Source organism: Culex quinquefasciatus, chromosome 3, assembly GCF_015732765.1.
Source record: "Culex quinquefasciatus strain JHB chromosome 3, VPISU_Cqui_1.0_pri_paternal, whole genome shotgun sequence".
Lineage (NCBI taxonomy): Eukaryota > Metazoa > Arthropoda > Insecta > Diptera > Culicidae > Culex > Culex quinquefasciatus.
The window spans coordinates 170,759,373-170,784,383 of NC_051863.1; the positions used below are offsets into that span (position 1 = coordinate 170,759,373).

Genomic DNA, 25,011 nt, shown 5'->3' on the forward strand with positions numbered 1-25,011 from the left:
GATCAATGATCATGACTTCTACTGGCAAAAAAGTAACGAAAAACAAAATTGTATCAGATAACAATTTTATTCTCCATCTGAAAATTTAGTAAAACATTGTTTGACTATATTTAAGTTTACGTTTTCGGCTGATAACGATTGGCCAAATAATAGCAGCACTTTCAAATGAATTTTTACCATCCTATTTTTAACTCAAAAGATGTCATTTTCAGTTTTAACGTTGGACGCGATTCGTGAACAGGGAACAAAATTACTCCGTTAGACAAAGTCTCACGAAAACGTTTTTCCGATTTTGTGTTACATAGTTGTCGAAGAAAATTATAAATTACCCATAGGCCAAAATAGGCTACTATTTCATGGTTTGCAGTCAAAATTATTCAAAAACTTACATGGGACACTTTTGCGTTGACCGATCAAATCTTGCAGCAAATCAACTTCCAACTGTCCATCGATGTTTCCTCTGCTATTCTACCGTGGTTCTGACTCACAGTCTGACCAGAACTTGACACTACGTTGGACGCTTTTCCTGCGCTGGGTATGGTACACAATAAATGTTACTTTGGCGCATCAGTGCAGTGTTTTTGCTTTTTTTTTTTTTTTTTAGTAAATCCACGATGGGACAATCGCAGTCACGACGCCAGCAGCGGGCCGAAGATATCCGATACGGAGTCTCGATAAACAATGCGCGGCGAGAGCAAGGAAGTTTGCTTGTATTTTTGATAAAATGCTGGTTCGTTTTTGCGACTTGTTGGGCGATTCGAGATTGTAAAGGATTCTGGAAAAAAATGGAGTTGCTATTTTCATTGCTTCATAATAGACTGTTTTTGAACGACCACGGAATTAGTGAAAGTTTGAAAATAATTTTAAGCATTTGCATTGTATTTGCAAGTTTGTTGGTATTCATTCCGTTAGCCTTAGGAGTCATTATTCGAGTACTAGCTCTGTGGCTTATTTGTGGTGACCAATGGTGCCATTTTAATCCATTTGAATCGATGAACGTCACGAAAAACTTTTGAATCTTTTGGTATGTGTAAGTTTTCTGATAACTCAAGCCAACCAAAATGGGAAAAGGGACTAAAGGTAAATCTTTCCCAAATTCCTGAGAATCGCCCTCTTGGAAAGTATCGGGGCCAGCAGGTTACACCCTTCGTATACAATCACACATAGGCCCAATCACATTGTTTTGCTTGATTTTATCTTTCTTTTTCCTATTTTTCCGTACTCCGTTTCACTTCTAACTGAAATGTTCTAATATGTTTATGATAAATCACAAGAATAAAAAAACAACATAAAAGCTTGTTTCTGTAAAAGGTGTTTTTTATTAATACTTTGATGCCACAAATGCAGGGATTTTATATTCGATTTGGTGTCTTCGGCAAACTTGTAGGTTATGATTATTTTTAGTATTTTTTTAAAATATTTATCCCATTTTACAACAAAACAAAAACCCGATGTGTTGAAGTAGATAAAAATCTAAAAATATTTGTTTCAAGGAGTTGAGAAAATTTCACACAAATTTTACTCTTTAACATCGAAAATCTGAACAAGATATAATCGATTGAAAATTGAGGGTCAACTTGATACAACTTAAAAAAAAACTCATTTTGATACTTTTCATTCCTTGCTTGGCCAATGGCCATTGGCCATATCTCAGCAACCAATTCGCCGCTTTTCGAATATATTGTTTCAAAGACGGTTAAAGATTGAAACCATGCTTTAATAAAAAAAAAGTTGAATAATTCAAAACAAAAATGGTTATAACTAAGAAAGATGGACTCAACATTTTAAAAATGGACTCTTTTTTTTGGATTTTATTTGATATCTAAAAATGATCTTTTTAATTTTTTCATTTTCGATACTTTCCAAAAAAACTATTTTTTCAAAAAAAAAAAAAAAATCATAACACAGCAAAAATAAGTAATCCAGCTATATGTAAAAGGCTTGGGTGTAAAATAAATTTTGCATTATTTTATCAAATTCTATGTAATATTACACCCTGAAATATGTAGGCCATAAGTAACCTAATTGACCGAAATGTCAAGCTCATATATACATTAGGGTGCCCAGAAAAAAATGACCCCCTGCTCCACAATCGGAAAACGTTTTTTCGGGTTATTTTAAGCATCTTTGTAAATTTTGAGCGAAATTGGTTGAGATTAACCCTTTGATACCCGAGCCTGAAGTTGGTGAAAAAAATGTGTTTCATACAAAAATGACTTTTTTAAATCGCTAATAACTTTTCAGGATCAAATTTTACAGTTTTGGTATGTTCTTCAAAGTTGTAGAGCATTCAATTTTCAATGAAAATCTCACTTTTGGGAATATTTGGATGGAAGTAGTGCGCCGTGGTGACCAAACCGTAAGAAAGTTGGGTTTTCCATACATTTTTTCAATTTTTCCCTTACAAACTTCACCTTTGAGTATCAATGGATAAATGTTGACCGATTTTGCTCATATTTGGCCCAGAGTCCTAAAATAGCTCAAGGAACAATATTCAGCTTGGGGAGCGAGGTTTTGAGAAAATGTCCCATATTCAGGGCACCCTAATATACATTTATCCTTTTCATTCTTCATCGGTCTGATGGCCGATCGGGCTAAGGCGCCAGTCCTTACTGGTGGTGCTGGGAGTGTGAATCCCGTCGGTTGCAACTTTTTTTTTTGTGTTTACAAAAATTGTACATACAGTGTAATATTAAGTGTCTTTTTTCACAAAGGTGATGTGCATGCTTTTGCATGCGATTTTACCATCGGATTTTTAATGTGAATTTGACCGAAAATAAAACGTCCGTCATACCGTATAGCTCAAAAGTTTTAAATTGTTGTCTACTAAAACGTATAAAAAATGAAAAATAAAACGAATGGGATAAAGTTAGTCAGCATCGAGTTTTAATGATAAAAAGTTATTTAAAAAAATGGTTAATTTTTGTTGTGATTGAAGGGCTACATATTTCTGGGTATAATATTACATAATAAAAAGTGTAAATAAGTGCTAAAAATATTTTTTGCAATTACTTTTTCTGTCATTCTTGAACGACGAAATAGTCTACTTTTCTGTACCAAAAATAACAGAATCGAATAGCAACACTTTTCGAAATAAATGCTGCAAAGTTCTACTTTTCAGCACTGAAATGGGTAAGTAACACTTTTGAACGTTTTTTTGATTTAAACGATTTATTAACAAAATGCATGAAAATTTGACTTAAAATTTCACTCAATGGGTGTTTTTTTAAATTGCAAAAAATGTTGTATGGAACTCGTTGCAAAACTTGGTGTTTTCAGCACTCTTCGTATTTATCCAACTCGGTGAACCTCGTTGGATAAATGTACGACTCGTGCTGAAAAAATCCTCTTTTTGTAACTTGTTGCATAAACTACTATTAAACCCAGGCCTTTTGCACTAAGATGAATAACTTCTTTTTTATGTGTGCGAAAATAACTTTAAAAAATAAATGATTTAAAAGTTGGGTTGGGTGGCGGCGTCTTGCAGCAAATAGAAAACAAGTCTCGCCAGTAAATGTTTGTAATCTTGTTTACAAACCACTGAATCAAGAGGGTTACTTTATAGAGTTTGACTCTTTTAGTAATTTGATTTCAAATTTTATATGACTAAAATTAAATTATATAAAAATTAAAAGATTAACTTTTATATAAAACGGCAACTACCAATACATGAGAGCTTATCAGAACTAAAGGTTGCATCACACAACAAACTCGCATTGCGCTTGAACTCAGTTCCCGTTTGGCAAGTCTCAATTGAATCAACAAACATTCGTGCGTGAGTTGAAACCAACACACACACACACACACCAGAACCCGTTTCGCACTCGCCAATCGCGCAGTGTTATTTTTGGACGACGATCACCGGCGAGTTTTTCAAGACGCATAGCAGTACAAAATGGGCCAAAAGCTGTCCCGCCAGGAGCAACGGGCCGCGGACATCCGGGAATCGCTGCTGTGGCACCGGGACCATCGACCACCCGACTGGGGCTCCCAGTGGCGTTCGGAGGCCGTCCACCGGGGTGTGATCCGGAACAACGACCGACGATCCGCTGAGGATCAGTGCTGTTGCTGGAGTTGCTGCTGTGGCGGCTGTTTTGGACCGTTGATTTCGCTCGGAGTGCTGCTTGTGCTGGCGTGGTATGTCTGGTCCCGGGCACTGCAAGCTGGCCAACAGATGGTGAGCGATTTTCCCGGATTGGGACCTGGTCGGCATTGCGGAGGGAATGCGACGGCGACGTCGGTGGTGCGTGCGGTTAATTGTACTCTGAGTTTCTACAGTATGTTTACGCAAACGATGGCGCAGGTGTGGAACGGGATGGCGGTGGAGATGAAGTGAGGTGGTTTCGTGATATTGAGTTTTGCATTATTTGTAAACAGTAGTTGTGTAGAAATAAAGATGAAACGTGCTATTTGGAATTTTGTCCTATAGTCAAAATTGACAATTATATTTTTCTATGTTTTACTTGATACATTTTGACTTTGGAGGTTTAAAAACAATTGCATATTTTTAATTAATTTCTTTCTAAAAAAAAAGATTCAATCACACAAAATCCGATGAGTGAATATTTGTGATTTTTTCCAAGAAAAAAGACATTGCAGGAGTCCCGAGTAATAATTGGAAATGTTAACGGTAGTCGAGCTCATACTTGTGTCAAACGCGTTCCGACCGGAAATCCCCTCGGCCAGTTGTCGCACTTACAGCAATTTTCAGGATGTGTCAAGACAGCACGACAAGATTGAATTTTTTTCCATGTGAAAAGTGACAACAATGCACGGATTTTTTTCGGTTTTTATTGAATATCTCAGGGTTGAAATCGAATTTTGGAGATCTGTGAAGGTCACAAGGTGAGGCATTGAGAGCTGCACAAAATGGCGTTCTTGACTCACTTTGGCAAAAACGACGTACGAAAAGATAGCACGACAACGACAATAGAAAACATCTGTAAAGTTTTCTGATATTCGAAGTTTGAGTCAAATCTGGAAATCTGGAGGAAACCCTGTTTTTTTTGCGAAAACTTAACACGTAGCCTTGTAGTAATTTTTGAGATGTCTATTTGCATTTTTTTTATTTGGCTCAAACTTTGTTGTAGCCTTCCCTATGACCAAAGAATCTATTTTGTGTCATTGGTTCACCCATACAAGTCTCCATACAATTTTGCCTGCTGTCTATACAAAAATGGTACGTAAATATTCGAAAATCTGTAACTTTTGAATGAATTTTCTGATCCATTCGGTGTCTTGGGAGGAATATTTGGAAAAATAGGTACATAGCCGATTTTTTCATCATTATTTTTTTCACAGAAACTCAATTTCCCAAAATACGTATTTTTCATTTTCGAGATTTTTTAATATTTAATGTTTTAGGGGACAAAAACCCGCAACTTTTGAGCCATAGAGAAGTAATCCGTCAAAAAAGAAATGCCTTTTTTTTATTTTTTTTTAAATTGCGATTTTAGGAAAAAAAAACTAAATTTTATACATACAGTCCAGACTCGATTATCCGAACTGCCGTTCTACGCATAATTGTCCCATGTTCAAAAAAGCGCAACTGAGTAAAACGCGATTGAAATTTTTCGAACGATTTCTGTGTTTCTACGCAAAATTGTCCCGTGGGATCTTATTCGTCCTATGTGTCCCCAATCGCCCCAGTTAGTAGTTTATCACTCTTATTTATGATCCTCTTGCTATATAGTATGTAAACAAGACTCAATGCTTCGTATAACTAATGATTCCGTGAAAGAAAATACTTGGTGGGACAGTTATGCGTAGAAGTGTAACGATGGGACAAACAGACTTGGTGTTGTTTTTGATGAGTTTCCGAACAAAGTACTTGATATTATGGGATTTTCGAAAAGTATACGACAAACTAAACTAAAAAAATTCAATAGGTCACAAACCTCAAAAAATGACTTGGGAGCAATTCTCTACGAAATCGGTCTTTTTTCTTCAATTTTAATTTTTGTATTTTTTAATCCGACTGAAACTTTTTTGGTGCCTTCGGTATGCCCAAAGAAGCCATTTTGCATCATAAGTTTGTCCATATAATTTTCCATACAAATTTGGCAGCTGTCCATACAAAAATGATGTATGAAAATTCAAAAATCTGTATCTTTTGAAGGAATTTTTTGATCGATTTGGTGTCTTCGGCAAAGTTATAGGTATGGATACGGACTACACTGGAAAAAATAATACACGGTAAAAAAATTGGTGATTTTTTATTTAACTTTATCACTAAAACTTGATTTACAAAAAACACTATTTTTAATTTTTTTTTTTGATATGTTTTAGAGGACATAAAATGCCAACTTTTCAGAAATTTCAGGTTGTGCAAAATCATTGACCGAGTTATAAATTTTTAATCAATACTGATTTTTCAAAAATCGAAATTTTGCTCGTAAAATTTTTAACTTATTTTTCGATGTAAAATCAAATTTGCAATAGTACTTTACTGAAATTTTGATAAAGTGCACCGTTTTCAAGTTATAGCCATATTTAAGTGACTTTTTGAAAATAGTCGCAGTTTTCATTTTTAAATTAGTGCACATGTTTGCCCAGTTTTGAAAAAATATTTTTGAAAAGCTGAGAAAATTCTCTATATTTTGCTTATTCGGACTTTGTTGATACGACCTTTAGTTGCTGAGATATTGCAATGCAAAGGTTTAAAAACAGGAAAATTGATGTTTTCTAAGTTTCACCCAAACAACCCACCATTTTTTATCGTCAATATCTCAGCAATTAATGGTCCGATTTTCAATGTTAATATAAGAAACAATTGTGAAATTTTCCGATCTTTTCGAAAAAAATATTTTCGGAATTTTCAAATCAAGACTAACATTTTAAAAGGGCGTAATATTGAATGTTTGGCCTTTTTGAAATGTTAGTCTTGATTTGAAAATTCCGAAAATATTTTTTTCGAAAAGATCGGAAAATTTCACAATTGTTTCATATATTAACATTGAAAATCGGACCATTAGTTGCTAAGATATTGAAGATAGAAAATGGTGGGTTGTTTGGGTGAAACTTAGAAAACATCAATTTTCCTGTTTTGAAACCTTTGCATTGCAATATCTCTGCAACTAAAGGTCGTATCAACAAAGTCCGAATAAGCAAAATATAGAGGATTTTCTCAGCTTTTCAAAAATATTTTTTTCAAAACTGGGCAAACATGTGCACTAATTTAAAAAAATGAAAAACTGCGACTATTTTCAAAAAAGTCACTTAAATATGGATATAACTTGAAAACGGTGCACTTTATCAAAATTTCAGTAAAGTACTTTTTTATTGCAAATTTGATTTTACATCGAAAAATGAAGTTGAAAAATTTTACGACCAAAATTTCGATTTTTGAAAAAATCAGTATTGATTAAAAAATTCATAACTCGGTCAATGATTTTTTGCACAACCTGGAAATTTCTGAAAAGTTGGCATTTTATGTCCTCTAAAACATATCAAAAAATAAAAAAAAATAAAAATAGTGTTTTTTTGTAAATCAAGTTTTAGTGACAAAAAGTTAAATAAAAATATAACCAAATTTTTTTTACCGTGTATTATTTTTTTCCAGTGTAGTCCGTATCCATACCTATAACTTTGCCGAAGACACCAAATCGATCAAAAAATTCCTTCAAAAGATACAGATTTTTGAATTTTCATACATCATTTTTGTATGGACAGCTGCCAAATTTGTATGGAAAATTATATGGACAAACTAATGATGCAAAATGGCTTCTCTGGGCATACCGAAGGCACCAAAAAAAGTTTCAGTCGGATTAAAAAATACAAAAAAAATCGAATGACCGAAATCCTAGAGAACTGCTCTTGGGACAATTATGCTTAAAACGGTAGCGAAGGCCTCGGAAAAAAATCACTTCGGATAATCGAATCACGTTTTTTTTTCGTTGTCTTATTTTTGATTGTCAAGCCCTGAACTACGCTAAAGTGATTTAAAAATGTTAAATCCAAGATGGCGGCCAACATGGCGGTGTCGAAATATTGAAAAAATGCATTTCTTAATTTAATTGGCAATCAACTATTTAAATTTGACTAAAATGGAGTCGCAGAACTTGAATTTGTTGTTTAAAACAAAATGTTTTTTGTTCGTGATTCGATTATCAGAAATCCCATACAAACCTTCAGATAATCGAGTCTGAACGTTTTTTTCACATACAGTCCAGACTCGATTATCCGAAGGTCTCGGAAAAATTTCACTTCGCATAATCGAATCACGAAAAAAAAAGTTTTTTTTCGATGTCAAAATTTTGATTGTCGAGCTTAGGTATGACCCCTAAACTACGCTGAAATGATTTAAAAAATTTAAATCCAAGATGGCGGCCAAAATGGCGGTGATGCAATATTGAAAAAAAAAATATTTTATTTTTTAATAGGCAATCAACAACTCAAATTTGACTAAAATGGGGTCGTAGAACTCAAATTTTATGTTAAAAACAAGAAAATGAAAAAATACGAAAGAAAATTGTTTTGGTTCGTGATTCGATCATCCGAAGTTCCATACAAACCTTCGGATTATCGAACTTCGGGTAATCGAACTTCGGATAATCGAAACTTCGGATAATCGAGTTTGGACTGTATTTTTTTTGTTAAATTGAATTTGCAATCGAAAAGTACTTAACAGATTTTCTGATAAACACAGAAAAAAATGATGGTAATATTAATCAGGAAATTATGACAGATTTTGTGTCAAAAAAACTGTGTAATAGTGCATCAGGAACTGGTTAATTTTCATCAGATTTTGGTGCATTTTCATCAGGTTCACATTTTATATATTTTTTATGTAATATTACTCAAAAAACAGGTAATTTTCAACCTTCCAAATTTTCAACCTTCCAAATTTCAACTTTTATTTCTGTGTAGGGCCCCGTTTACAAGATATAGTGACCATGAGTGACCATTTCTGAAGATATTTTTTTGTTAAAAGTTCAGAAAATTTGCTATAAAATTGTCTAAGAGACATTGAAGATTGGACCTCTGGTTGCTATGATGCAGCGGCTTAATGAAAAGAAACAGGAATCCTCCATTTTCTAATGTCAAAATCTCAGCAACTAATGGTCCGATTTTCAATGTTAAAATATGAAACATTCGTGAAATTTTCCGATCATCAAGACTAACATTTCAAAAGGACGTAATATGAATGTTTGTTTGTTTTTTTAATGCATGAAATTTCGATTTTTCACTATTTTTTCAAAAATTCATGACTCGGCGGCAGAATTTTTTAACAATATTTCTTTACTGGGGTCTCGTTATATACACGGGATATGTTTTGAGAGTCTTCACCCAAAGTTTCGGCCAATTTGGTCCATCCCCTTTCGAGATAGCGTGGCACCCGTAAATCTACTCGGTGTTTAGAGAAAAAACGCTCAGAAAGGCTGTCAGTTGCCTTTGCGCAATTTTTAAATTAAATCTTCTTTTACATATTTTAATCATGAAATATCTTCATGAAACTTTTAGGAGTGATTCGATACCATCTTTAGTAAGGATTCGATAAATTTTCTGTATTAAATCCTTAAACGCTTCTGCTTCGGTAGAGTCGCTGGCCGGCAGTTGGAGTCACAATTCAAAGGTCGTCAGTTCGAATCTCGGGGCGGATGAGAGCTTGGGCGTTAAAAGAGGTTTGGATTGCCTCACCGTTTCAAGTCTTTGGATACCTAGTTCCGAGTAGGAATTTTGTTATAGAGAACGTCAAGGCCATGCAGTAGAGCAAACAATAAATTTATTTTATTTTTATTTTTCAATCAGTTTTTTTAAAACTTAATATTAAAGGAAAATCGAGGGTGAGAAATTAAAAAAATGTCCATGTGGATTTTGTATAGTCCCAAAACAAAAACTGATCTTGGTTAAAGTTTTACCTAAAACCTCCAAATCTTGCTCTTCAGTATATTGAAAAAGCTCATCGTTCCATTGACGGCACTCTGCACCGACTCGTGCTGTCGAACCTGCTCGTAGGTATCGACGACCTGGTCCTTAGCCGCATCGTAAAATTCCACCGTCTTATCTGCCACACGTTGCACCTCCGGATGATTCACCAGCTCGTCGATTTTACCCTTTGCTCCATCGTAATTCTGTTCCGTTTTGTTCCACAACTGAACCACACTAGGATCTTCGATAGTCTTGTCGTAGTACGCGGCCGTATCGTTCCGGACCGTGTCGAAAAAGTGCACTATCGGATCCTAGTACAGGTAGCCCAGCAGGATCACAACCGCGATGAGGCCTACCACAAGCAGCACCACAAAGAATTGGGCAATCACGGCCAAAAGACACACAAGAACATTTCCAATTGCGGCCAAAAGACACCAAAGAAGAGTGCCAATGGCGGTACAGAGGCCAACAACGCCACGTGCCAGCCAGGCCACGCAAGATCCCAGTCCACAGCAAGCGCCGCGACATCCGTTGACGCAAACGCCACACGAAACGGCCGTGGCCCGGCCAATCTCTCCGCACGGTTTGCCGCAAGCCGTGAAGCAGTGGATACAGCTGCTGATGTCCGCGGCACGGAATGCCCTGGACATTCCTGTGTTGGCGAGCAGGATTTAGTGTTACATGGAAACTGAATTCGTTTCTATCTTTTTACTTACTGTTGGTTTGAAGATTTGTCGAAAAGTTTCAGATGATGTCTATCGGCATGAGAACAGACAATGAATCGGACTACGATTTCGAAAGACTGTTCAAAGATAAGGACACTCTAGAATCTGAAGTGTTTACTCACCTGAACCGATATTTCTTTCTCTGACATAAACCAAATCTTGTAAAAATCTACAATTTATTTAATTTCCACTTTTGTACCAAAGTTGGCCCAACTTTTGCGTAAACATGGTGTAAAAATCAAGCGTACACTTCATCCGCTGCCCCACCGTGCCCTCCGCCGTTCCATTCGCACAGCTCCTGCCCGGTTCGAGTCCGGGGAATCCCACGGCCATCTGGTGGCCAGCTTGGGCAGCTCGGTACCACGCGTACCACGCCGTAGCAAAGGCACCGACCAGTAGCAAAAGTACCACCCAACAGCAGCAACTGCAGCAGCCCTCCGACTGTCGGCGCCGGGCGTTGTTGCGCAGAACTCCCCGGTGGACGGCCTCCGAACGCCACGACCCTACAGAACCGTATCCTGCGTCGTGCTGGTACGATAGCAGTGAGGCGCGGATGTCCGCGGCACGTTGCTCCCGGCTGGACTGCTGTTGGCCCATTTTGGTTGGAATTCTGGCTTTCCTTGGGTGACTTTAAACCTCACTGAATAACAAGTGATGTGATAGTCGTATAATGCAATTAAAAATCGAACATCTGATGTGGTAGTGCATCAGCTCCAGGGTGAGCTCATTGCAACTATCGCACCAATCTTTCTCTGTCTTTTCAAACACATCCAGAATCGCGTCCACACTCCCACAGGAACGCGAGTAGGGATTGTAATTCTCAATTGAATCGTAAATTTCACTCACACTAGTTAAGTCAGATTAATTCAACTTTTATATAGAGTATTGGTTACTAAATTGGGCTTAGCACCTTAATTGGCCCTATCAAACTAAATTTATCGAAATTGTGCTTTTCATCGATTTTTTTTCAGGATTATACTTGCTCAATGAGTTAACCTGTTTGGCTGCCTTATTTTTTGGAGCTGAACTGATGTACGTCAAGAAAGTTTCACCATTTTTTTTAATTAATCCTATTAGAAGATGGGTCCAATTTAAGAACATTGAAGGATCTTAGGAGAAATATGCTCAAAACAATGTTTAGTTTTTCAGGCTGATACATTCAAAGAATTCAAAAGGCTACATAGCCATGTAGAATAAACTATGCGGCCTTCAGCAGGCTTTGTGATTACATCAAATTAAAAGTGCGTTATGCTTAGTAGGTCCAACAAAGGCTGTACTGTTTGCGCTCAACCAAAAAATATTTTGTTTTTTTTTCTTTTATAAAAACGATACTTAATCCACCTTTAGGTGGTTGGTGCCTTCCTCACATTCATAAAGTCAATACATTCAGTAAAAATAGCAACATTCCCTTAACATGTTTAACAAATCAATTTTATTACTGATTTCTTTTGATAGGGTTCGCAGACCTTCAATTTTTCTGGCTCATCGGCAAGGTCTGATAAAAAAAAACCTTTTCAACGAAAATTCATATGGAAGATTCAGACAATATTTTTATCACAATATTTTAGATCCGGCCTCCAGAAAGTATATAAATAACACTTAAGTGCCAATAACTTTTGATAGGGTTGTCAGATCCTTGATGTTTTAGGCTCATTTGAAAGGTCTTTCAATTATCTAACTAACGATGGGTCGCATGATGGACCCGGACATAATTTTTACTGAAATATCTGAGATCCGGCCTCCAAAAAGTGTATAAATAACACTTAAGTGCTAATAACTTTTGATAGGGTTGTCAAATCCTTGATGTTTTAGGCTCATTTGAAAGGTCTTTTGATTATCTAACTAACGATGGTTCGCATGATGGACCCGTACATAATTTTTACTGAAATATCTGAGATCCGGCCTCCAAAAAGTGTATAAATAACACTTAAGTGCTAATAACTTTTGATAGGGTTGTCAGATCTTCAATGTTTTGAGCTCATTGGAAAGGTCTTTATAATATCTTTCTGAAAATGTATAACATGATAGGGTTTCTGGCAAAAACCACCCTTTTTACAATCTTCCGGACATACGCCAAAATCGTTTTTTTAGCATAACTTTTGAAGTACTTAACTAAACTTGCTGATTTTAAATAGAGACCTATGGGATCCCAAGACGGATCGAATGAGACTAATACTGTTAAAATCCGTTCATCCAGTCCGGAGATAATCGAGTGACAATTTTTTTGTCCACCTACCTACACACATCCACACAGACATTTGCTCAGAACATGATTCTGAGTCGATAGGTATACGTGAGGGTGAGTCTACGAGGTCGAATTAAGAAGTTCATTTTTCGAGTGATTTTATAGCCTTTCCTCAGTAAGGTGAGGAAGGCAAAAAATGAATTTAGTTCACGCGAAGAAAACAAATATTACAGAAAATCAAGCATATCATCCTAGCGTCTCAATTAATTTAACATAATTAAATCTACTCAAAAGATTTCCCTACTGGGGAGAAAATAAAACCAACGCATTTTAAGTATTTGTCAAATCAGAGGGTAATTTCTGCGATTATTTAAACGGCCTGCCCAACGTCATGCCTGCGGGCCGAATCATGAAATATTGAATAAGTTAGTTAGTTAGAATAGTTAGTTAGAATAAGTATGTTCAGAGGCCAAATAAAAAAAAGGTTTGAGATCAATTTTTAATTATGTATGAAAATTAAATTTTATTTTTGCTTCAGAAATACAATTTTGCGAATTAGGAGCGGCCGTGGCTGACTAGTTACGGTGTTCGCTTTGTAAGCGAATGGTCCTGGGTTCGATTCCCATCTGCTCCTAACGAGAAAGTATAGGAAATATAAATCTTGAAACTCTGAACATGTACGAACAATTAAAGTCGCTCGAGTTGGGGTTCGATCCCCCGTCCTTTTGATTGGTAAGCAAAAATGCTAACCACTAGGCCATCGCGACTTGGTGAGCTATGACTGGAATTAGGAATACTGTTACGGGACCATCCATAAACCACGTGGACACTTTTTTTGTGCATCTGTTACCCAAACAAACTTTTTTGTATGGATCGTGGACAATCGCCATACCCCCTAAAGTGTCCACGTGGTTTATGGGTGGTCCCTACCACCATCAACTATATACGCGCTGGGTCCTTGTCCATTTGACAAGGGTTCGGAAGTTCTAAATAACGTTTGAATCCGATTGGTCCAAACGTTCTTCAGGGCGGGGCTTGTCGACAAAGCTGAAGAACCTCGCGCTCGGCTAGCCAGCGTAGAAATGGGTCACCGAAGCTCGGCAGAGCTAACACCTTCCAAATGCCTATGCGAGTTATTTGCATGCATATGTAGATCTAAAAATACATGGAAACAACTCAATTTGTAAGAAGCGACCGCGTGGTCCCGTTTGGTTGGCTGCACACACACACACACACACACACACACACACACACACACACACACACACACACAGAGAAATACAATTTTGCGAATTCAACTTATTATTTGGATTTTCCCTTTGCATTTTTTTTTAAATGTTCTTGTTTATCTTTGATTTTAATTCTTATCATTTCTATATTGATATTTTCAGATGCAATTAGTATACTGAAAAATTGCGCTAGAAAACAAATGGAAAAATGACAAATATCTATATGAAAAAACTTGGATTTTTGTCTAAAAATGTACAGAAAGACAATAAATCCAAATTTCAATCAGTTTTTACTTTTTGCCTTCCTCACCTCAATGAGGAAACGCTATAAAATCACTCGAAAAATGAACTTCTTTATTCGACCTCCTAGACTCACCTTCACGTATATCTATCGACTCAGAATCAAATTCTGAACAAATGTCTGTGCGTGTGTCTGGATGTAAGTTCGTGCACCCAAAATTATGCACTCGATTATCTCCGGACTGGCTGAACCGATTTAGACTGTTTTGGTCTCATTCGATCCGTCTTGGGGTCCCACAAGACCCTAGTTAATATTATGAAGTTTAGAAAAGTACTTCAAAAGTTATGCTAAAAAAAACGATTTTAGCTAAACTTCGGAAGATTGTAAAAAAGGTGGTTTTTGTAAGAAAACCCGTCATGCTATAGGCCCCCAAAACCAAAGCTAAAAACTCGATTCGCCACCTACATTCGAGTAGAAGAACTTTGGTGCAAGGTTACGTTTACGTTTTTGCGCGATAAGTGCAAAGGGGAGTGAAAACTATTTGATGGATTTTTAAAAGAAAATTGATCTTATGGAATAAAATATAGTTAACAGGAGGTAAGAAATAAAAAGTTCTACCGACTGACTTTTTGATTTTTTTTTGCTAAGTAGTTTTTTTCATTGAAAATTTTGAGATCCGGATTGAAAACGTGAGAATGAGATTAGATTGCTAATTTTGGAAATCATTCCAATTATCGTTTTTCAAGTAGAGCTTTGCTTTTATGGTAGAAAGGACTTTAAAAAATATTTGTCCACTTGAATAAACTACATTCTCAATTGATTAGTTAGGTTTTGGGTGATTAAAACATTCAATAATTTTGAATCAGATAATGAACAGGTTAAATCGGCCATTACAAAAATATTTTCGTTTATATCAATTAAGCTATTTATTTCTTACCTGAAAATGGTAGAATTTGCTATTAATGTCGATTTTATGATGAAATAAAACAATTTTAAATTTCAAACCAACTTACTCGCTGGTGGTTATAATGAAAACATCACCCCAAGTTTCAGCGCCCTCTAGTGGAGGGTAATTTTGACGTTTGATTGCCTATACAGTAGTTGTTCGGTAACTAGGCGTTGTTTAACTGGGCTGCTTTTTAACTGGGCGCTCGATTACTGGGCCATAGCCCAGTTAAAAAGCAGACAAACGTCAAAAAACCAAACAAACCGAAATGACCGAGGGGTTAATGGATGCAAAAATCATGTTCAATAAATAAAAAAAACTTTTTTCAAACTTTTATTTAATTTCAATTCAATTAAAGAAATATAAAACGTAAGCATTGTAAATAAATTTCATAAACTTTTATTTTTATATTTCATGAGGAAAATATTATGCATCGGTGGTCCCCTCGTTATTTTTCGTTCAGCCCAGTTAGCGAGCAGCATTCGGAGCAGGGCTACGTTCTCAGCCCAGTTACCGAACAATAACTGTATATTGTTAGAAAGGTATTTGAAAGACCTTTCCAACGCGTCCAAAAGATTGAAGATCTGACAACCCCATCAAAAGTTATGAGCACTTAAGTGTTATTTATACACTTTTTTGAGGCCGGATCTCAAATATTTTGATGAAAAAGATGTCCGGATCTATTATGCGACCCATCGTTGGATAGGTAATCAAAAGACCTTTCCAACGAGCCTAAAAGATTGTAGATCTGACAACCCTATCAAAAGTTATAAGTACTTAAGTGTTTTCAATACAGTTTTTTAGGCCTGATCTCAGATATTTTGATAAAAATAAGGGTTATTTATAAGCTGTGTAGTGTATTCACTTTATGAATGTGAGGAAGGCACCAACCACCTAAAGGTGGATTTAGTAACGTTTTTTAATTCAAATTGAGGATTTTTTGAGGAATCTGATTAAAATTGATTTTTTAAATAAATGAGTGAGTGAGCAATTACGTATTTTTTTCAAAACAACTTTTCAATAATAAAGTTTCGATTGAGAAAAGGTTAATAAAGCAAATTATTCATCATACTGATTTTGATTGAAAAAAATGCCAAAATGAGTCAAGAAATCTGGGAGCAACACTATATTTTTTTTTACTGTTCAATAATATTTTTCCATACTGCTTAATTCATTTTTGTTTTTAAAATAACTTTAAAATATTTTGTGAAATATTTGAGTAAAGGTGCACAACAACGCAACAAGTTTTTTCTATGGTCATGGCCAAGTTCTTCCAAGACGGGGGTGCTAATACATACATACATACATACAACAACGCAAAAAGTGTTTTTTTTTTTTCTAAAGAATATTTGCATCCAGATTTATTTCAATAAATTATATTGGCTCTTTGTTTTTGTTGCGTTTGTGTTGAGGACATTAAACTTTAAGAAAGTTGCAACGACCAATCAAATTTGATTGTTTTTAAAAAGTTAATGATATAAGGATATTTAATTTTATTTAATTTTTAACAAATAAAAAAACAAGCAAAACATTTTTTTAAATCATAATAATTGTAATTTGAGATAATAATTGCTAATATCTCAGTAATTAATGGTACAATTTTTATTGTTAACAAACGAAACACTTGTGAAATTATCCGATCTTTTCGAAAGAAATATTTTGAATATTTTGGATCAAGATAAACCTTTGAAAAAGGGCCAAAAAATCAATATTTCTTTTATCCGCAGTATATCACCAACTAGAGAAATTCATAGGAAATGTTCTGAACTCTGTTAAAAAATATTTAGTTTTGGGAAATCGATTTTCTATGGGAAAAAAATCTAATTTGAAAATCGCGCAATGGTTTTTTCATGTTTTCTGAATAGTCCTCATCAATACCTACAACTTTTCCTAAGATAAGATCAAGAAATCATCCAGAAGATGCAAGGTTTCGAATATTACGGTACCGTCAATTGGCTTTTTGCCCGTTTTTTTTGGAAAATTTTGAAACTTCACATAAAATTTGAATGTATTGACTGCCGTTCTACGCATAATTGTCCCATGTTATTTATTGACAATCAAGCCGAAAAAAACTTTTTGTAGTACTGTAAATCGAAATTTTACCAAAAATGCGAAGTATTTTCAAACGATCCCAAACAAGCTAAAAATGATTAAAAACGCAGAAAAATGCGTTTTGAAGTGCTTTCAGTTGATTAGACTTCTAATTTCACTAGCTTTTTTGTCGCTGAACTGACACCGATATAGCTGATTACGACTAATTTTTCAGAGGTTTGAAATTGCAAAAAAAAACTATGTGTTTTATTTCACAAAAGTTTAGTAAAAAAAACAATAAATTGATACACAAAAACCTAAAAAAAAATCAGTTCAATCAGTTCCATTTCAACACACAAAAAACCAAACTGTATGAATTAAGAGCAACATAAACCGTTCCTTATCACAAATGTTTTTCACAAATGGTTATCTCCAGCAAAACACAATTTTGCTCACCGTCCAGGAAATCTTCTTCAAAAAGTCGTTGAAACACCAAAACATTTTTAGTTTAGAATCGCGATGCACTTTATTTGAAAATACACAGTTGAACTTCATGCTTAGCTAAATTTCAACCCCCAACGATTCCTCTATCAGAATGAGAAAAACTCATCTTTTTCCTTGCTGCGCGTTCGTCTGCTGGGCTCCCTGCTTCACGGCTTCGGCACGAACGTCTTTGTCCTTTGGGTTTCCATAATTCTGTATAGACTCCTTGATGTTGGCCGCTCGCTGCTCCTTCTTGTCCATTGTGAATCAAAAAAAGGTTTTACTTTTCCTTTTGATAACTTTGCTCGATAACTTTCGATTGAAGAATGAAATGCCAATCGATCCGCTGCTATTAGGAAACCTCGCGCTCAAGTAAACTTTCTAGATATTTGTGTTATCATAGACAAACAGACGAAAATCTTTCAACTCATCAATCAGCAACGTAACGGTTTGAATGACGTGAAATTCACCACGGCAATTTTGAACTCACCACGTCTAATTTACACGCGTTTGACAGTTGCTCGATCCCTGTATTTACGAACACTATCATCTAATTGGAGGGAATATCAACATTCCCTCTGTCTGTTTGTCTGATACTGTTGGAGCAGAGAGTAAAATTGTTTTATGTGGAGAGCCGATACAAAATCCATTATAATTCCAGAGTTCTCATCAATATTTATTTGGACCATTTTAAAAAACAATTAAGTTCAAATTTATTTGGAAGCTCTGCATTATCAAAACTTTTTCACTTCTGAAAACTTTCCAACAGCTGAACAATTTCTTCACCAACATTTTGAACAATCCTCGCAAAAACAGCCATCAAAGCAATCGCAAAGTTACGGACCCAGTCCAGGTAATATCCAGCCGTGCACCAAATCCACTCAGCAATGGCGGCCGGAGCAGAAATCGTGGCACCACACTTTGTCTCCTGTAGTCGGTCACGAACTGTCCCAACCGACTCAAAGAATCCGGCTAAATTTGCGTCGTGGAAATTTTAATTTTAAAATATTTAAAATAATAAAAAAAATGATAAAATAACAACAACAAAAAAAAACAAATAACCAAATTACCACATGTACTCGTGGTGATTATTGCATTCGATCGTAATATTTCGATCGTAATTTCTCGACTCACGATCGAGATTTCTCGATCGTAATATTACGATCGTAATTTCTCGATGGTAAGTCGTAATATGTCGATGGTAAGTCGTAATTTGTCGATAGTAGATTGAGATCATTCGATCGTAATTTCTCGATCTACCATTGACAAATTACGACTAACGATCGAGAAAATCTCGATACGTGTTTTTTTTTAAATTCAAGTATTCAAAAATTTGATTTTTTTTAAAAGTTTCAAAAAAAATTAAAAATTTAGCTTCAAAAATTTATAAAGTTTCAAAAATTTCAAAAATTTGAAAAAATTCAAAAATTTTAAAACTTTCAAAATTTTTTAAAATTTTAAATTTTTTAAAAAATTCAAAAAAAATTCAAAAATTTCAAAGATTTCAGAAATTGAATTGGAAAAATTCAAAAATTACAAAAATTTCACAAAATTTTCAAAAACATACCTACATAAAAATTTAAAAAATTTCAAAATAATCAAAAATTTCGCAAAGAATTTTTTGAATTTTTTTTTGAAATTTTTAAAAAATGAAATTTTTGAAATTTTTGAAATTTTTGAAATTTTTGAAATTTTTGAAATTTTTGAAATTTTTGAAATTTTTGAAATTTTTGAAATTTTTAAAATTTTTGAAATTTTTGAAATTTTTGAAATTTTGAAATTTTGAAATTTTGAAATTTTGAAATTTTGAAATTTTGAAATTTTGAAATTTTAAAATTTTGAAATTTTGAAATTTTGAAATTTTAAAATTTTGAAATTTTGAAATTTTGAAATTTTGAAATTTTGAAATTTTAAAATTTTAAAATTTTAAAATTTTGAAATTTTGAAATTTTGAAATTTTGAAATTTTGAAATTTTAAAAATTTTAAAATTTTGAAATTTTGAAATTTTAAAATTTTGAAATTTTGAAATTTTGAAATTTTGAAATTTTGAAATTTTGAAATTTTGAAATTTTGAAATTTTGAAATTTTGAAATTTTGAAATTTTGAAATTTTGAAATTTTGAAATTTTGAAATTTTGAAATTTTGAAATTTTGAAATTTTGAAATTTTGAAATTTTGAAATTTTGAAATTTTGAAATTTTGAAATTTTGAAATTTTGAAATTTTGAAATTTTGAAATTTTGAAATTTTGAAATTTTGAAATTTTGAAATTTTGAAATTTTGAAATTTTGAAATTTTGAAATTTTGAAATTTTGAAATTTTGAAATTTTGAAATTTTGAAATTTTGAAATTTTGAAATTTTGAAATTTTGAAATTTTGAAATTTTGAAATTTTGAAATTTTGAAATTTTGAAATTTTGAAATTTTGAAATTTTGAAATTTTGAAATTTTGAAATTTTGAAATTTTGAAATTTTTAAATTTTTAAAATTTTGAAATTTTGAAATTTTAAAATTTTGAAATTTTGAAATTTTGAAATTTTGAAATTTTGAAATTTTGAAATTTTGAAATTTTGAAATTTTGAAATTTTGAAATTTTGAAATTTTGAAATTTTGAAATTTTGAAATTTTGAAATTTTGAAATTTTGAAATTTTGAAATTTTGAAATTTTGAAATTTTGAAATTTTGAAATTTTGAAATTTTGAAATTTTGAAATTTTGAAATTTTGAAATTTTGAAATTTTGAAATTTTGAAATTTTGAAATTTTTGAAATTTTGAAATTTTGAAATTTTGAAATTTTGAAATTTTGAAATTTTGAAATTTTGAAATTTTGAAATTTTGAAATTTTGAAATTTTGAAATTTTGAAATTTTGAAATTTTGAAATTTTGAAATTTTGAAATTTTGAAATTTTGAAATTTTGAAATTTTGAAATTTTGAAATTTTGAAATTTTGAAATTTTGAAATTTTGAAATTTTGAAATTTTGAAATTTTGAAATTTTGAAATTTTGAAAATTTTGAAATTTTGAAATTTTGAAATTTTGAAATTTTGAAATTTTGAAATTTTGAAATTTTGAAATTTTGAAATTTTGAAATTTTGAAATTTTGAAATTTTGAAATTTTGAAATTTTGAAATTTTGAAATTTTGAAATTTTAAAATTTTTGAAATTTTGAAATTTTGAAATTTTTGAAATTTTTGAAATTTTTGAAATTTTTGAAATTTTTGAAATTTTTGAAATTTTTAAAATTTTTGAAATTTTTGAAATTTTTGAAATTTTTGAAATTTTTGAAATTTTGGATTTTTGGATTTTTTTAAAATTTTTGAAATTTTTGAAATTTTTGAAATTTTGGATTTTTTTTTTAAATATTCCGTTTAAATTTAAAAAAAATATTCATAAAATGGTATTACATATTACGATCGCAATTTCTCGATCCACGATCGAGATTTCTCAACAGTAAAATTACGATCGTAATTTCTCGATGGTAAGTCGTAATTTGTCGATGGTGGATCGAGATTTGTCGATGGTAAGTCGTAATCTCACTATTGAGAAATCTCGATCGTGAGTCGACAAATTACGATCGTAATGTTACGATCGAATGCAATAATCACCACGACTGTGTATCATCCCCAAATCGAACTTTCCCCAGGCCGCCCAGCCTACTGCGGCGACGATCCCCATCGTCAGGAAGAAGGTCAGGCAACTTCCGCACCCACTTCGTCGGGCATTGTTCAGCGAAACTCCGAATCTTATGTCGGCAGCACGCTGAGCTTTTCGAGACGATTGGCCCATCGAACTTGGCAGCAAACAAATTGGATGATTTTACAGAGTTCCCCAAAAGTTGAGTTTTGACTGATTCATTGGCATTTTGTTTCGCGTAAATTTAACTCACATCTGACTTTATCTAATCTTATCAGCTGGAGATTATTTTTGGTTCCGGTTAAAAGTGCACATCCCAGTTGTGTTTTTTTTTTCAAGTAAAAGTGAGTTAATCAAGGCTCACTGGTGTAAAAGAAATTAACAATAACTTTTCAAAATTAAATCTACAAACGACACAAGTTTTAGCAAAGAGGAAACCCAGAAAACGATTTTCGAAATCGATCAAATCCTAGGACTGTTCTTTCTAACGAACTTGTCCCGTAATCTGTCCCGTACGTTAGTTCAGCGTGACCAAAGTGCCCAGCTTGCTGCGACCAACAGAACTGTATTAACTGTTGCAAGTTTGATAAAACAAATTCTCAACGGGGGTACCGGGCCTACTTGATTTACATGGCAGGGGGTACCGGCCTAGAAGAAGGTTGAGAATCGCTGATGTAGAAGATAACCTGGTGATGACTCATTTAGTCGTTAGTCTCAAACGAAAATGATTTCTAGTTCCGTAATTTGATCATTTTTGAAACAAAAATTTATTCTTGCCGCAGGGGATTTTCAATTTAAACTTGCAGTTTGCTCTAAAAACTATGCCTAGCTTTTCAACTCAGCGTCAGCATAAACGAGCCAAATGCGCAAATTCAAACTGATAAGGTTCGTTTCCGTTTTGGAGCTGCAGTTTAATGTTTACAAATCGCTATATCCTGCAGTATCGTGTGACCGAGAGGCGCCTCTAAAACGGTCCGGAATGCTGTTTGTGTTTCGCGTCATTTAAACCTTTCGAAACCTCCCACGAAATGGAAAGTTCTGCGGAATGTTTTGCTTAATTTGATATGCTGTCTATTCAAAGGAATTTATCTCTTTGGCAAGAAGAACAGCAATGAAATTTGTATGTTGTATTTTTCAAGCACCAAAAATATTTGAAGTTTCGCTTTAATCAAGCTTCAATCATCTCTTGAAGTTTTGATCGCCATTCAGCAAAAAAAGCACAACCAGCTCCGAAACAAATTGCCAGGAAATAAACCAGAAACGCAGTTCCCAAACCACTTGGGCGATTTTTCGTAATTTTAATGAAAAAAAATCTATCTTTTCACACGTGCGTTTTTGGGCAACTTGAGTTAAGATCGCCATTTTGTGTAGCTTTCAATGCCTCACCTTTTGATCAGATCACCAAAATTCGATTTCAATCCTGAGATTTTTCTGCAAACCCCGACTAAAAAAGTCTATTTGTTATTGTTTGCTTTGCTTGCTCTAATTTTTGAATATTGAAAGTCAAACGTTGAAACGCTTTTTTTTTTGTAACGTCAAAAAGGAGGTTAGCGACAAAATAGCACAATCACGTTGATTTGGATTCCTTGTGAGTTTTGTGGTATGATCTTGAGATGAAGTATGAAAAAAAGTATTTAACGTGTGTGATTTTAAATCATTTAAGCTAAAATTTAATTTTTTTCACGTCAATTATGAAAAATTACATTGAAAATGAGGTAATGTTCAACCATCAAATGTTCATTCCTTCCGATTTTGCTGGAGTTTAAGATGGTGCAAAATCTTGTACCAATTATATGAATTTTTGATTTTTGTTGTTTTTTGGAAAATAATAAAAAAAAGTTTTAAAATATAGAGAGGATTTCCCTACGAAATCAATCTTTTTTTAAATTTTAATTTTTGTATTTTTTAATCCAGCTGAAACATTTATGGTGCTTTCGGTATGCCCAAAGAAGCCATTTTGCATCATTGATTTGTCCATATATTTTTGATTGATTTGGAGTCTTGAATAAAGTAGTAGGTACGGATAAGGACTACACTGAAAACTTGATTTGCAAAAAAACACTTTTTTAATTCAAATGCCAATTTTTCAGAAATTTGTGCAAAAAATCTTTGACCGAGTTATGATTTTTTTAATCAATACTGATTTTTTCAAAAAATCGAAATATTGTTCGCAAAAAAATTTCAATTTCATTTTTTGATGTAAAATTGAATTTGCAATCAAAAAGTACTTTAGTGAAATTTTGATAAAGTGCACCGTTTTCAAGTTAAATCTATTTTTAGGTGACTTTTTTTTGAAAACAGTCGAAGTTTTTCATTTTTTTAAATTAATGCACATGTTTGCCCACTTTTGAAAAATACATTTTTGAAGAGCTGAGAAAATTCTCTATATTTTGCATTCTTGAACTTTGTTGCCATGCATGTGTTTAAAAGCAGGAAAATTGATGTTTTCTGAGTCTTACCCAAACAACCCACCATTTTCTAATGTCGATATCTCAGCAACTAATGGTCCGATTTACAATGTTAAAATATGAACCATTCGTGAAATTTTTGAAACCTTACGAAAAAAAATACCGTTTTACCGTGTTTTTCAGTGCAGTCCTAATCCATACTTACTACTTTGCCGTAGACACCAAATCGATCAAAAATTTCCTTCGAAAGTTACATATCTGGAGTTTTTTTGAAAAGGTCCAATAAACCAAATTTTCAGTTTTTGCTTTTTGGGTGTTTTTCAATACCCCTGACTCAAGGTGGTTTGAAAAACACCCAAAAATCAAAAACTGGATATTTGGTTTATTGGACCTTTTAAAAAAAACTCCAGATATTTTTGAATTTTCAAATATCAGTTTTGTATGGAAAATTATATACAGGAGGTATACCAGAGGTCCAATCTTCAATGTCTCTTAAAAAAATTTATAGAAAATTGTCTGAACTTTAACAAAATATATTAACAAAAACTAACTCAATCCACCTAAGTGGTTGGTGCCTTCCTCACTCTTTACCAACTAGTGGTAATTCGATGGGTTTGGACACTAATTTCATCTAGTTTTTTCTTAAAATCCGCAAAAAAGTACACAATTATCACTTAAGTGGTCATAACTTGACACAGGGTTGCCAGATTTTCAATGTTTTGGACTCGTTGGAAAGGTATTTCGATTACTTCACCAACGATGTATAACATGACGATATTTAAATCGATTACCGGTCACTTATCCAACATCCGGATACAAACAAAAACACATGTTTATATATAACATTTGAACTACAAAATCAAAATCAAAAGGTACGTAGGGGACCTTAAAAACTGGTTTGATCAAAATCGGTTCCGCCAGTGCTAAGAAAACTTAGTGAGAATTTTGGTCACACACACACACACACACACACACACACACACACACACACACACATTTGTTCAGTTTTCAATTCTGAGTCGATAGGCATACACGGTGGGTCGTTAGGTGGGTCTACGAGCTTTCTGTGTAAAGTTCATTTTCCGAGCAGGATTATAGCCTTACCTCAGTGAGGAAGGCAAAAATGGTCTCCATGTTCACTATTTTTAAAAATCGAAAAACTGCAGATATTTTGCTGAAATCCAACATTCGGTGGCCGTATCTTGAAAACGGGGCCCTATAAAAATAAATCTGTTAAATACTTTTCGATTACAAATTCAATT

The 25,011-nt window shown here is 33.5% G+C and overlaps 2 protein-coding genes across 2 annotated transcripts in view; both read left to right on the top strand.

The window, feature by feature from the left end:
- LOC6047011 (DNA polymerase theta) overlaps positions 1-25,011 on the top strand; it is a 57,209-nt gene that overhangs the window by 18,427 nt on the left and 13,771 nt on the right. The window lies entirely within an intron of this gene.
- Positions 3,674-4,442, top strand: LOC6047009. Its single transcript, XM_001864085.2, has one exon. The coding sequence runs from the start codon at positions 3,896-3,898 to the stop codon at positions 4,334-4,336; it is 441 nt and encodes a 146-aa protein (XP_001864120.2). The 5' UTR covers positions 3,674-3,895; the 3' UTR covers positions 4,337-4,442.

Excerpts from the sequence above, each read along its gene's own strand:
- LOC6047009 (XM_001864085.2), top strand. The coding sequence starts at position 3,896 with ATGGGCCAAAAGCTGTCCCGCCAGGAGCAACGGGCCGCGGACATCCGG.